We start from the raw sequence: 15218 nt of genomic DNA, 5'->3' as shown, positions 1-15218 counted from the left end.
TGTTGCTGTAGTTGAGGCCCAGATTATCCTACATTTAGATGACCCCAAATCCAGCCTCCCACAATGCCCTGAGTAACATCAATAACGCCCAGAGATGACTGGCAAGAGTGAGGAAGGTGGTTTGTTTTTTTCCATCGCAACTCAACAGCAACTAAAATTCATCGGGAGAATTGCCATCCCACAAGATGATCTAGATGTGACCACCTGCTGGAACAGCTCCTAGGATATGGTGAACGTTTCCTGAAGCAACAACCTGTTTTTTTGCCACACTCATGTCAAGAGAGCTCAGAAAGGGGGATGACGTGAACACTCTTACTGAGAAGCACTTAAGCAATACAGAAGACACCATGAATGGGATGGCACCTCTCAAAGTTGCAACTATAATCACGTGTGAAAACGAGAACCCAACCATCTCAATGATAGCCCCTCTTCAAGCTAAGCTGAAAAAAAACCTTCACAGCATTTCATAAGGACACCCTGTTAAATCACTGAGATGAAGTGGGCCTTTCTTGAAGACAGGTATTTATTATTATTATTATTATTATTGGATAATCTTGATATTTTCCTGTATGTTTGCTTTGACAATGTAAGTGCTTGATCTGTCCATACTAATAAAGCCTATTGAATTGTCAGGTACACACATACCTCCATTCTTGCACTTTGCACATTAACATTAAGTCTCCAAATAATGATAACCTGAAGCCCTGAACAGCTTTCCTTTTCCATTTGCTCGACATAAACTGCACTCACAAGCACAAGAGTGTGCAGCCTACAAAAGGCTCTGCAGCAGCACAGCCTATGTGCAGGTGGGTTGAGAGGTACCTTGGACAGCCCTGTCACTTGTTAATACTACTGTAATACTATTTTAGGCTGCTGTATCGTCAGTGAAGCCTATACTGAAATATCTGTGGGAGAAAGGTCCTCCTCAAAATTACTTTGAGAACTCCCAAAATTATATAGATAGGGCTATTTCTAAAAATATACAAATGAAAACAATCCACCTAAAACGTTTTGCTCAAAATTATTTTCATCCGTCATCCTCCATAACTTTTAAGTCACCATGTTTATTTTTTCAAAACATAATTATAATTTAAAACCTAATTGTAAACCGAATTGTGCGTCCAGGTCTCAAATGTTATTCTCCGCTCCAGTAGGTGGCAGTATGTGCTGTGTAACCTATACACAACGCTCTGAGGAAAGCACAGAGGACGAGCGTTGTGGTTGCTAAATGATGCTGATGCTGGGATCGCGAATGTAAGCAGGGATGAGGATGCTGCCGTAGAAATGGTGGTACGTGGGGCGAACATCCTGAAATGGTTTTGACCATTGAGGCGAAACAATGCGCCTCTTCAAAGTCTTCGAGGTTTTCATGTCATCACGGCGGAAGATAATTAGGTAAGAAGAAAAGCTTTACTTGTCCTATTGCTATTTCCATTCCCCAGTTTTGAAGGGTTACGTAAATATCGCTGTATGTTTGTACACGGAAGGCCCAGGTGGCTGATTTAAGGAATTATAGTTGTCTTAATGAATATAAATGTGGAATTTGGATTTGAATTGCAGTAGAATGTACTAATGGCCGTGGAATGTATTTAAAATATAGCAATACATTTTGATCCTCCCAATTCCATTAATGCCAATCGGCTATTATAGACCTATATCTATTATTGTGCGTATTTTAGTATGATAGGGTTCAGGGCTGGCCTTTTCCAGTGATTGGTTCACGTTGGGAATTGTAGTCCCGTGTTTTTGCTCTCATTTATGCTAAATTGCATTCGGTATTATTTTTCCTAATGGTAGGTCTACCTTAATCAAACAATTCCATTAAAATATGCAATATTATTGTAAGATTGGAAAGGCTGCCGTCCAACTGCCAAGTCTCTGTCCATTACACTGGAGGAGAAGAAACGGACTGTTATTGGGGTAGAATATTTGTTAGGTGGGACAAGCTTTGTGAGTTCTTGCATAATCTTTATGGGGTGTCGTGCGCCCCCTGTCGCCATAAAGGCGGTAGTAATAGGTGGGTCTCTTGTCAAGCATGAGTCTACGCTGCAGTGCGGACAAAAACTGTGGAGTGGGATGGACCGAGAGCCGTGGCGTTGGAGAGCATATAACCGTATTTTAAACCGAGACATCAATTATTAAGACAAAGCATTGTATCGGACTAGTTTTTCGGAATTGGACTTACTGCTTACCTGGATTTAGTCGTCGACAATGTATTTTAATTGTGCATTCATGCAAAGACTACACCTGTCCAAAGCAGTTGGGAATCATAGGAATCCGCTTGCGTGACACATTTTTGTCGAAGAAATAGGATATTATTCTAGTTCAGAAAAAAATGCAAGTATTTTTTTAGTGGTAGGCCAATACACAATTGAAGAAAATCAAATGTTTGATTTAATTTATTGGAGGTTTCGCTTGAGATGATTGCCTGCTAAATGCATAGGAGTACGGTTAATTTTAGCGTTGGATATCGGAGTAGATGTTTATATGGACCTTTCAAAAGTTATCGCAATGGATTTGGTCATACATGGGAAAATGATGCTATTATTGTGTGTATAGCTGTAGCAGTAAGGCTATTGTTTGTCAGAGGACGTCTTCTCCCACCTTAAAATCCCAAATGAAGATTCCAAAAAGACGGAAAAGACTAACGTGCCGTCTCTGCGCCAGGTAATATTCTTCATGACATCTCCGTTTGGCTAATAACTTTCACCTAATGTAGATATCAGTAGGCCTACCGGGCATGAATGGAAATAGCAGGGTATATGACTTTTGCCATTGTGGCTGTTCTGTCAACCCTAAATTGACAGAAATGTTGTCCAGAAATTGAACAAAAAGTTATGTTGAATTATTGTGTGATAGGGCTATAGCTATTTATTTGACCATATTTAAACCGTCAGTTAGTCATGTATACTACTTAACCTGGCCTTTTGTTGGTATTGGTTATGTACTAACTAAAACTCTCTCTTTACCTGTTATTTGTTGAACAGTCAGTTGCCTTAGTAGCAGATATGTCTACAGAGTCACACACCCCCAGTGTAGCGTTAATTTGCTTATAGCCCATCTAGAGGTATCAATTAAACTCAATAGAAACATAATACTATTACAGTTTGTGTTTAAGAGTAAGGATAAATATTTGTCTAATTGTTAGGCTATTGACTTTAGGATGAGATGTCAAATTTGTGTAATTGTTCCAACTTTTTACTTGCCAGTGTTTACATGTATTAATAAAGGTTCAACTGTGGCTTGGACCCATTTACAACATTTACACTGCCAAATATAGATCTGGTACCTGTGAAGTAATTAATAGATTGTCATATTTAAAAAAATGTTTTTCTTTTCATTTTCAACTGTCCATTGCTATGTACAGTATGTCTCGTCGTTCTAATCATCCTCTTATATGGATGTTATGCTAAGTTATTGCATTGCATTGTTTGTGTGTATTGTTGTCTATCATAGTATTATTTGTCATTACTGTCTACTCATTCAAATTACAACTGGCATTCTTGTAAATATATATATTTTTATATCTAAATATCTCTAAACATCATTGCTTTGGTTGTGGAGGCAGTCGTAACAAACCTCTTTGTATTTGTATTTTTTATTGTTTTGGCTTGTAGGCTTACAAAGGAGGGTTTTGGCATCGACTAAATTGGCCAAGTTCAGGATTTTTTTCTCAGACGTAAGGTTTTGGAAGAGGTTGTAAATATGGTGAGAGGTTAATGTGTTCTTCAAAGTTCCCTTGGAAATGTGGCTGCACTTTTACCCACCAGTTTGAACACAAAATGGCTGTCGCGGCTTCCTTCGCGGATTTCAAGGAAATTTAATGATTTCGCTTCATAGTTCTGGGAAACTTGAATGCAAAAACCCCTGGCTTTTCGCAAAGTAGATCCCCTCACACTATTGATAGTGTAGGACAGCAAATACACATTTAGTTGTGTGTTAGAATTGATAGGAGTCTATCAAGTCTCTCACTATTCTCACTGATGCACTGCCCTTATGTTTTGCTATCACAGCCCAGTGAAAATGAGACTATGATGATGCTAATATGATTTTCATTTTCCAAGATTATTATTGGACTACACCCAAAGGGGGGGAACAGGCTTGCAGTGTTTCCCTACATTAGCAGAATCTGTCATAACACCTGGCAAGATGGCCATAATATTTTAATAGTTAGACAGAGCATTATATATTATCTTAAACCACACAACCTGAAGCCTACATGATATGATCTTATAGGGTGGCATCATGATGAGCAGTCACTATAACTGCTGATCAGCAAATGATCTTGATTAATCAATTATTAGTCACTCAAATTACAAAATGACATTCATTTCCTTACCCTTTAAGCAGTCTCGGGACAAGGACACCAATATGATTTGTAAATTGGGTGAACTGTCCCTTTAATGATTTAAGGTTAAAGTAATATTTATTCCAATTCCATGGCTGTAGTGTGTGAAGTTAATTTGGAGGTTGTGTAGAGGACGCTAAGTGAGGAAATGCTCCCTGAACACCTTTCCGCCCGTTCTAGAACTCTGTCTGAATGCTTGCTGGTTGAATTCAGTACTTTTGCCTGGTCCTACCTTCACTTGAACTACTTACAATATTGCCTGCTCTTGTAGGTTTTAGAGCAAGTCTGATGAGAGCGCCAGGCCTTTTAGCATGGTGCAATGTTTATGGGACATTCAGATATAAAATGTTACGTAGAACGAACATGCACCTCTGGCATGAAGAATAAGTAGTCGCGTAAGCGCTATTCATGACATTTCTATCTGCAAGGTTCCACAACATTTGCCTACTGAACATGACCCAGGTCTTGCTACATTTGCCGTGTTACTGGCCTGTAATCTTGCTGTGCTATGAGAGTGCTTGAAATAACCACCAGTTATCGGCACGTTGACATCCAATGACACAGCATCCATTCACACACTTCCCGCCGTAGCAATGCAAATGTTGGGAACCGACCCAGGTGCATTGACAAACCTTGCTTTAAAGCCATAAGCACTGGCAATACCACCCTCGTAGGCTCACACGCTCTGTCTAAACCTATTGTATGTGTTCCAGTGCATTTTGTCACTCTTTTCCACAGCTGACTAATCTGCTAGATAATGCACACAGTCTCTCAACTGGCCTCAACCTAGGCATGACTAAGTACACCTCCCCCCAAATGGAGCTGAGCTGTGCATGCATAACTAAATGGTCCATGGCCCTGCATGCAGAATAGCATGGTTTTGGTACTAACCTACTTACATTCATTACCCTTATCCAGATGTTGTTTACCCAGAATAATCATAAGCATCTAGAAAATACAATTTGATAGATATCGGTTCGAACCCAATAATACGTATACTGTCTGTAATAGTTTAGCGGGCTAACAGCGACTGACCAGATATTACAATGTAAAAACAGATTTTGTTTTATAAAGTCAAATTTACAAAGTGTCTACCTCATCAGGCAAAATTGGTTGCAATGACGTCATGGTCAGGCTGTATAATGAAGTTTTGCTGAAGTATTTTTAGCAACCAAATCTGGTTGATATCTGGTGACGCCTTGATCTCGTCATGAAGAGGACGTCTTTACCTGATTGTAACAGGGACCAGTTGGTTGTAAACTAGGTACATGACGTCTTCTTAACCCCCAAAAATTGAGTTTACAACCAGAAAACTTGAGGCCAAATAATATTTCCATTACTATTCATTTCATAGATATATTGTCAATTTGTTGTTGTACAGCAGTGTTCATGACTGAGAAGGGTTGTGATCCCACTTTATATAGTAGGTCACTAAAACCATTTATCACATACGAATTACATATATTGTAGGTACAGTATTGGCATACATTGTTAGATAATCAAGCTTTTGTACAAAACTCTTAACTCAGCGCTCAAGCAGAGCGTGACGTACTGTGCTTCAAGTGCCAAAAGTCATTTGAAATTTGATTTGGCTACACCCTAAAGAAAGTGCATCTCCTTATTGGGCCTGATGTTATTCAGATATGAAGGACATTTCGTATCCATGGACAGATATAGTCGCTGTAGTTGATGTACCTCCAACATGCAGTATACCTAAGGCCTTATTTTCAATTGTTCACTTGAGGCAAGAAATGCAGAGTATGCACTGTCTGTCCCCCTTGTTCTTTCTAGACAATCTAGATGTCCAACTACAACCGTCAATACCAGCAAGCTTTCTGTATGACCATGGTATTTGCACGGACAACTGCAAATACCATTTTGTTTTCTCCTCCACTTTGGCCCGAGCTAACAAAACGAATGGCTTTGTAAGACAACCCTGACTTATGCCTTTTGCTTTGAGTGCGCTGTGTGATGCCTGCTCTTGGGTATTGTGTTAAAAGAAAGGGAATAAGACTGACTTATGTCCTATTGAATATCCTTTTCCAGATAAATGGCTCATTTAAATTGGGAGCTGCTCGCGTTCTGTCGGGCTGGCAGATGCAGTGCCTAGTGCCAGCCCTCCAGGACCACGCCAACATGAATGGGGCTGGGGAGACGGCGGACATACTGCCGCCTAACTGCATGGTCAAGGACCGATGGAAAGTGGTAAGTACGCTAGATAGTAGATCTAGTCGTGTTTTTTCTTTGTGTATAGTCTCTCTATATCAGTGTTTCCCTAGGGGCTAAGTACAAGGTTACCTTCACACACACAGATTTGACTCCCCATTACTAAGGTTCTACATGTCTCATCAGAAGTAAAGGGATAGTCCACTCGAACATCTGTGTTTTCATACCTTGAAGTTGAGCAGATAAATCCAAAATCAGTTTGTCAGGTTTTTTCATACATTTAAAGCAAGCAAATTACAGAATTCTGCAGGCCTCCACCCAGTCTGAATGGGAAAGATTGTAACTAACTAATACCCTGCCGTATCTATTCCCTGTCGTTCCTATTCATTTGGGACCACAAGATTGTCCAATGATTTAAACTCTTCTTCTGGAGCTACAGAACAGAATGTAAAATTGACTCAATACTGATTTTATGGTGTTAAATCATTGGACACACTTATGTTGTGGTGAAATGTCCCTTTGATGGTATCTGACAAACTTTTTGGGGGTTACTTCTGGCCCTTTAATTATGGTATGCTATACGCAGTTCCACACATTTGGCCCACTGAATTAAGGAAGTGATAGCGCAACAACCAAAGTTACTGTGCTTCTGATGGTGATCACTTGGACGACGCTGTCAGAACCAATCACGGATTGACAGATCCCTCTGCCGAAGAGCTGAAGAAGAAAGTAGAGGGTGTTTGCAGATGGCTGGTAAATATTTGTCTTCGGCACTTGGCTGTCATGATCAAGCCATAAATTATAATAGGGTTGTTCAAATCACTTAAGTACTTGGTGAAAGAAAGAAAAAGGCAATAGAGGAGTTGAGGAAGTGGGGCTGGAGAAGGAGGGATGGGACAAAGGAGGGCAACTATCTAATCACTCAGCAAAAATGAATTTACTGGATTACTGTTCGGCCAGTAAGACACACCTCTCTATCGCCTGGTCCCAGATCAGTTTGTGCTGTCTTGCCAACACATTTTGGTCGTTGTCATGCCTGACAATGACCATAGGAGACAGCACAAACAGTTCTAGGATCAGGCTAACATACTCTTCCATCAAAACTGGTGTTCCTCATGCAAAAGGGTTTGTCAAGTTGAAATTCAATTTCATTAGCACAGTACAGTTATTTCATTGATTTAAAGCCAGCATTTGAAAAGCGCAAGAAGAATGTTATTTAATACACCTTTTATCCTCGACACCTTTCTAGCTGAAGAAAATAGGAGGAGGAGGTTTTGGGGAGATCTATGAAGCTCTGGACCTATTGACGCGGGAGAACGTGGCGTTGAAGGTGGAGTCGGCCCAACAGCCCAAACAGGTCCTGAAGATGGAGGTGGCAGTCCTGAAGAAACTGCAGGGTAAGGGCCCACTGCGGCGGCCATTGTGGACCTTTTCTGCTAGTTTTTATAACAATGAGCCTGGCAGTGCCACTGCGGCAGCCATTTTGTGTTCACCATTCTGCTTAGTCAATGAGTATGAAGGTGTCTGTGCTGCTCAGCCATTATTCATTGACTTGTCATTCTCACAGTAAATGGCATTCTTTGTTGATGTCTCTTGACTCGAACCCAGATCCCACCTCTGACACCATGTGTCAACATACTTTGTGTTGTAGTCATGACAGACAAATATATAAAGTTTCAGTCAGCTACAGTACATAGTGAAGTAAGAACATTTGTCTTTCCAGTGTAAGATACATATGTGTTACATCAATACTGCTTAAGACTGCACCTATGATTGGTTATACAATTTGCTATGTCATACCCATGACAGTCTAGTAAAAAGTGTAACCATCTCTCATGGCAGCACAACATAGGTTTCAGGACAGTAGAACCAGGTAAAGGGTTACTGCGTTGGGTTTCCTTTGAGACATCCTGTCAGAGGTCAGAGAGTGACACAAAAGGAATTTCCTCTCATATTGTCATGACCACCCTTAAGCGTCCTACAGAGTTAAAATCTGCAGAGCCATGCAGTCTACAGTGACAGACGTCTGCAACTCCATAAAGAGCCAATTACATTCGTTTAGTAAATAAGTAATGATGGGCTGCCAGACTCTTGTGACTAGGTGGCTGTGGACTTTGAATAGAGCTTTTGTCCAAGTGACTAGGGAGAGGAACAATGTCTCTGTCTGCCCTGCATTAAGCTAGCTTAATGGAGACTTCCCTTCCGCCTGTCCTTATTTAGTGGGTCACCGATGCACTATTTAAGCATATCGGTTTCGCTGCTTGCATTATGGCCCTTGAATCTTTTGCTCGAGGTTCAAGTAACTGTGGAAACAGATGTGTCTCTCGCTTACCACACCCATAGTAGCTTCACGGAAGAGTGGCTAAGAAAAGCCTAGACCTAATGAATCAATAGGTAACCTAGTAAACTTCTCCACATCATTGCTCATGTTGTTATTGATTAAGGGGCCTTTGATCTCCTTGAAGTTCAGTGTAGGTAAAATGTCTACAAGGCCATTATGTAGTAGTAGCTGTAGTGAAGAATACTCCACTCATGATAAAAAGGCCCTTAAAAAATGTGCCTGAAAAATAAGCAATATAGTGCTGCTTGTTTTTGGTTAATACGTACATCGGTAGGTAGAGAGGTCCCAACAATCAGATATCTTACAATTGTGCCCTTAAATCCAAACATGCATCCTAACAGTACTTTATATATGCTTGATTGCATGGTCCCGACAGTATATCCAAAACAGTGAACAAATTAGAGCAAATCCTTTGACTTAGACTCTGCCTTTAATTCTGCCATAATGGACCCTATATATTTTTTTATGTATATTAACTGTTGTGACTCACAGCATGTTTTTGCATGCTGGGTGGGGCAGCAGTATCCTGTTAAACGTGATGGTGATCACATGGCATATAGAATGAGAGCAACTCTCCTCCTGGAGTATGCACGTCAATGTGCCAGGGTGACAAGTGACTCACTTTGGCTTCGAGTCATCGTCACAATATGAGGGGAAAAAGTAACCTAGAAAGCTGTCACACGTCAGTCACAGTCTGTGACTGTCGCCCAAAGCGACACATGATTGGTTTGCAACATGTACTATGTCTTTGAAGAAGCTAATGTTAATATGTGTGTGTGTGTGTGTGTGTATATATGTTGGTATTTATATGTACATATTAAAGGAAGACTCTGCAATGTGACATCATCAAAGCGGGGCGAAACAACAAACAAATTCAAGTCAGCTTAGACTGCTACTGTTGGCACTTCCTAGCATTCCCATATCCTGAGGTGCCAATACTGTTGTTGTTGTAAGCAGGACTGTAAGCAGGACGACACCCTTTGGCGTATGATGTGGTCATATAGACTATACCTTTTAAGGAATATCAAACAACCAAAACAATGAGATCAAATTAAGTTCCCTCAGAATTGTTTTTTAAGTCTTAAGATTCCTAAATGCTCTGTATTAACTGAGTCACATTAACAGGGTGCTCCATCAAAAGATTAACGGTGCATGAGGATTAACAATGATTAATGCCCAACTGATCATCCTTAATTGGGATTAACTGTGAAGAAAAGGAAGACCAGGAAACATGGGCTCCCCAGCGTATTCATTTGTCCTGTTTTATTCGTCTGGCAATATTTGATCTTTTATATAATATTTAACACAAGGCCATGTCCTAGAGAAAGAAAGAAGTTCTGAAAAGAACAGTCCTGAGACAGAAGAAAACCTGGAAAGAAAAGATGACTTTGTCCTTTCTTCAGCCATTGAGTGTCAACATGAGGGGTTCTGCTGTATTTGCATCGATTGATATGGGAATTTAAAATGGATCTTACCTAGGCCCTGTCACCACTCTCATCTCCCCGGTGTAACCAATGAAAACCAATCCAATCATCATGTTGAAGTGAAATGGAATATTTTGGCATCTGCATCTTTGAGCTACGATTCTTAAAATATGCCTTTTTGTTTAGGTAAAAACCATGTGTGCAAATTTATTGGCTGTGGGAGAAATGACAAATTCAACTACGTGGTCATGCAACTTCAGGTAAGAAGCTGACATTTGCTTTTTTAAAAGATTGACCACCATCCCCAAAAAGCATTCTGTGAGAATCTGACCACAATTCAACAACAACACGTTTTCTAAAGAAGTGCAATTTATAAAGCCTGCATAAGGCCTTGTGAAATGTGAAGTCTTTGCAAATAGGCCATATTAACTGAATAAATGATTCATAAGCAGCGGCTGGTTAGAGGCTGACAAAGCACATACTGATGATGGACAATCAATGCAAATGTCATATGTGACATGATCCAACATAGCATTATCAGCCTTCTATAATATGAAAGTATCTTATGGAGAGTCTATAGCTGTATCTTAATCCAATCCATTATCGATTGAGACACAGCCTATAAAGCTGTTCTGCCATGTTACTTGGGTGTAAAAATCCATCATGACTAAACGTTTGGTACTGTATGACTTATTGACAAGGCTGCAATCAGCTTCCAATGCAAAAAAACTATGTGCTATACAGAATTGACTTGATATGCTGATATGCTGTGATGACTTAGCCAAGCCAATGCCCAGGTTCAAAGGAATTCATTTAGGAAGTATCACATTTTATTTAAGTTAAATTTAATCTCATGGTCGTACTCATAAGGCATGAAATGGAAGAAAACATACTGAAACATACTGAAACATATTGAAACATATTGAAACATTTTGAAACATTTTGAAACATTTTGAAACATTTTGAAACATATTGAAACATATTGAAACATATTGAAACATATTGAAACATACTGAAACAGGGACTGACTAACTGGTCCAATACGAAACGTTCATTTTTGTTTTCCGTTGCAAAATGGTTTAAAACATTGCATGCCTTAATCAGGTGTGACAGTAAGCTGGTACGGTCAGGTACTGCATCCCTGCAAAATGAAACTTGAGCCTATCACAATTAACACAAAATGCCCCCAAAAATATAAACTATTACACCATTATTTAACATTACCACATGTCAGCCGCATGAAAATTGACTTGAAACCGGGTGGTATACACTCCAAATTGTGTTGTGGTTCGACTTATGTTTTGCCAAGGCAGGAGATGAGTGGCCGAGACAGAGGCGCGCGCGGACAACAGTCGACAAATTAGTTTAGGCTACAAGTGTAGGCCTAATGACAATCGCAGAATGTTACTACAATACATGTACAGTAGGTGTTTTGTAACTGATGTCTCTTTGCATTCATCAAATTGCGAGTGCACAGCGCAGTGTTGGGGTTTGGATCCTGAAATGATTTTGTCAGGGGACCAACGTAGCCTACAGGAACGCCTTTGTTAAGTGATTGTTTGACAATCAGATGAAAACATCATGACCGGTTGTGTTTATGCCGCATTAAAAGCAAGAGGCGGTGTGTCCATAAGGCTAGGGGGAAGCTTTCCATAAAGTAAATGTAATTAAATTGCCAAAATTATATAGCCTAATTAGCTTACTCCCCTCTATACAGAAATAAATTAAATCATTCAATATTGGCTACTACACCAGAAAGCATGATTTGGCCACAGAGGACCATTTTGCTTCTTTAAAAAAAAAAGCTGTGGATTGTTTTCAATTGCATAGCCTACAGAAGGAAGGGCCCGCAATTTGGGCAGCTCGCGCGGTCAAATAGATGATCGTTCAGTTGTGACTGTCAGTGAAAAGCAGAGAGACCCAGCCAAGCATATTGCAATGTTTAACAATAAAAAAAAAACTAGGCCTACTCAATGCCACTGCACTCTGCAATGAACAGTCTTTTCTGCGAACAGCGATTGAGTTGTATTATTAGCCTAAATTATGACTATCCAATCAAATCATCACATTAGGAATAGTAGGCTGTCTTACGTAAGTCTGCAAATGCGAGGATGCATGGAATGCTTTATTATGAAGGTGCATGTTTATGGTGAAAATTAGCTTCCCCAAACTTGAAACCCAAACACTATGTTAATAGGTATTGTATGTTCAGTGATATGACAAATCTTTACTAGGCCTCGGTTACTAGGCCCACAGACATCAGATAAGAAATGAATAAGGATTCTGTATGGAATTCTATGATTACACCTAGGCGATCGGGTGTCCCGTACTGATAAGAAATTGTGTTCTTTCGCACAAAACCTGTTTGTTTACATATAGTTGGTTTTCTGGAGTAGGGTGAAGTTGCCTCTAAATGCTGATTTTGGGTCAGATTTGTATTTTCCCCACCAAAGGTTAAGGTTAGGATTGGGGGGAGGGAAGCTGATCCTAGATCTGTACCTAGAGGTAACTTCACCCCAGAGCGTTGTTTTGTTTTGGGGGGTGGAGCAGGGACGCAATTTGGCGGACCTGAGGAGGAGCCAGCCTCGGGGGACTTTCACCATGAGTACCACACTCCGCCTGGGGAAACAGATCCTGGAGTCTATAGAGGCCATCCACTCTGTTGGCTTCCTGCATCGAGATATCAAACCGGTACGTATCATACAGATGCAGACTTGTTTTTGTTGCATGTGTCATGGCACAGCATGCCACAGCTTTATGAAGGGTTATCAGTGCCAATTCTAAATACAATGCTTAGATACAAATATGTGTCATTTTTGCATTCTAATTGACCATTTAACCATTGTATTTTAGAGTTGGAATGCTGTGCTGTGACGCATGGAAAAAAGACTGCATCTGTATTGTCCATCAAAACGGAAATGTCTCTTTGCCATCAGTTCATTTCAATCGCAATCACAGACACCACATACATACACACAGCATTGGGTGAGCAGCAGAACAGCACCCCTGGAGCAGGTTAGTGGTTAAGTGCTTTGCTCAAGGGCACAACAGCAATCTGTGGCTTCTTAGAGGGTCCTATAGCCGATGTTTCATCAAACAATGCCCCCCCCCTTAAGAACAAGCACCCCTCCTGGCTAGCTCTAATGGCACAGTGATGGGTCCTTGGTGTTGCTACAGTAGCCCCACACTCTTACTGACTGAGCCACACGTCCATATCTGTAATGCACTGAATAATCATGTATTTTCTCTGCAGTCAAACTTCGCCATGGGAAGGCTGCCTTCGACCTTGAGGAAGTGTTACATGTTGGACTTTGGCCTCGCGCGGCAGTACACCAATACCACTGGAGAAGTCCGCCCTGTAAGTCTCCTCTTTTGTTCCTTTGCTTTGGTTTGTCCTACGAAAATGTTAGTTTTACATTTGAGTCATTTAGCAGACGCTCTTATCCATTAAGTGCCTTGCTCAAGGGCACATTGACAGAGCCTTGCCGGCTTGGGGATTCGAACCAGCAACCTTTACTGGCCCAACGCTCTAACCGCTAGGCTACCTGCCACCCAGTTCAATGTTATTGTGATTGTTATTAGAATAATGTCCAGCTCGTGGGTAAGTTCCAGGTCATCTTTATTGCAATGGTGAGGCTGCACAGATTAGCAGGTCTGAGATTCCAACATCTGGGCCTATCATTTATAAACCATCTCAGAGTAGGAGTGCAGATCTAGGATCATGTCCCCCTGTCCATGTATTTAGATCTAAAAGGCAAACGTGATTCTAACTTAGCATCCTACTCTGAGACTCATTATAAAATGGTAATACGATATATCCATGTTCAGCACGACAGAAATGAGCAAGACCTGAAACACGCCCGTTGTTCCCTAAATGGTGGGTCCTGATCAATGACGTCACATGACCCACCCTAAAGCATGTAATACTGAGAATTTCACTGCCGATAGACTGCTGATAGGTACTTAACACAGTTGGAGGCCGTTCCTTCTCTTGCTAGAACAAACGCGGTACCTGCTGCGTGCCGTCGAACCTACAAATCGCAACGCTCGCGAGTGGCCAACAACTTGACGTTGAGCCAATCCTAATTTTGGTGGGCATCTTCTTTGTACATCCACGGACGAGGCAGTCACACTTCATATGCAATGTAGGCTATGGGATGGTAGTTAGCTAAGTGCACAGATGCAATGCACGCAACACTAATTACTTCCTCCAAGCTAGGTAACCACTGTAGCTAGTGCTAACATTATAATTAAATCCCAATGGATTAGGTAGTGTCTGTAAAACAGCTGCCAGTGTTAGCTGCTGAGTTAGTGCAGTGTCCTTAGCTATCTAGCTCAATTATGTGAACACAAAAGAGATTGACTGCCGATGCTGTCGGCAGGCAAAAGTTTGACTATCCTTCCGGTGTGTCTGAACTTTAAGATCCTCTTAGCTCCTAGCTCTGGGTCGTACTCATCAGGCAGCAAACAGAAGAAAACAGACTGAAACAGGGAAGGATTACCTGGATTTGTCCAATAACAAACACACATTTTCAGTTTGTGTTACAAAACATTTGAAAAGTTTTCCGTTGGGTCTGTGCCATAATGTGGGTCACAATGCAGAATTTTGAGGATCACTGGACTATATTATCATCGTTGGTACTGTTTTGTTTACGGTCAGACCCTGGGATTGGTGCATTGCAGTACAATTCATGCACAAGTGAGCTCATTCATTGTACAATATCTGAATCCTTGTTTTACTGCTCCTTGTTTACATGGGTAGCTGTCCAATATGCCTGGCGGTATCGGCTTTTTTTGTTAAACGCTTAGGGCCGGTTTGCCGGACCCAGATTAAAGCTATTACCGGACTAAAATATATGCTCAATGGAGAATCACCATTGAAAGTTCTTTGATATCCAGGAATAGGTTTAATCTGGGTTTGGGAAACCTGTCGGTAATG

At 40.8% G+C, this 15218-nt stretch overlaps 1 protein-coding gene across 5 annotated transcripts in view; it reads left to right on the top strand.

Moving 5' to 3' along the window:
- The first annotated feature begins 1247 nt into the window (after positions 1-1247).
- Positions 1248-15218, top strand: part of ttbk1a (tau tubulin kinase 1a) — a 47178-nt gene continuing 33207 nt past the window's right edge. The window contains exons 1-6 of one of the 5 annotated variants that reach the window (XM_046311304.1): positions 1248-1395; positions 6395-6553; positions 7764-7911; positions 10466-10539; positions 12830-12970; positions 13533-13637. In XM_046311304.1, coding sequence (XP_046167260.1) covers positions 6446-6553; positions 7764-7911; positions 10466-10539; positions 12830-12970; positions 13533-13637 — 576 coding nt within the window. In that variant the 5' untranslated portion in view covers positions 1248-1395; positions 6395-6445. Of the gene's footprint in view, positions 1396-2064; positions 2668-6394; positions 6554-7763; positions 7912-10465; positions 10540-12817; positions 12971-13532; positions 13638-15218 lie in introns of those variants that run through there. The other 4 variants (XM_046311303.1, XM_046311300.1, XM_046311302.1 and 1 more) reach the window with 4 other exon arrangements.

This window comes from Oncorhynchus gorbuscha, linkage group LG18, assembly GCF_021184085.1.
Source record: "Oncorhynchus gorbuscha isolate QuinsamMale2020 ecotype Even-year linkage group LG18, OgorEven_v1.0, whole genome shotgun sequence".
In the NCBI taxonomy this organism is placed as follows: domain Eukaryota; kingdom Metazoa; phylum Chordata; class Actinopteri; order Salmoniformes; family Salmonidae; genus Oncorhynchus; species Oncorhynchus gorbuscha.
The sequence above is the reverse complement of the archived record's forward strand: the minus strand, read 5'-3'. Positions and strand labels throughout refer to the sequence as shown.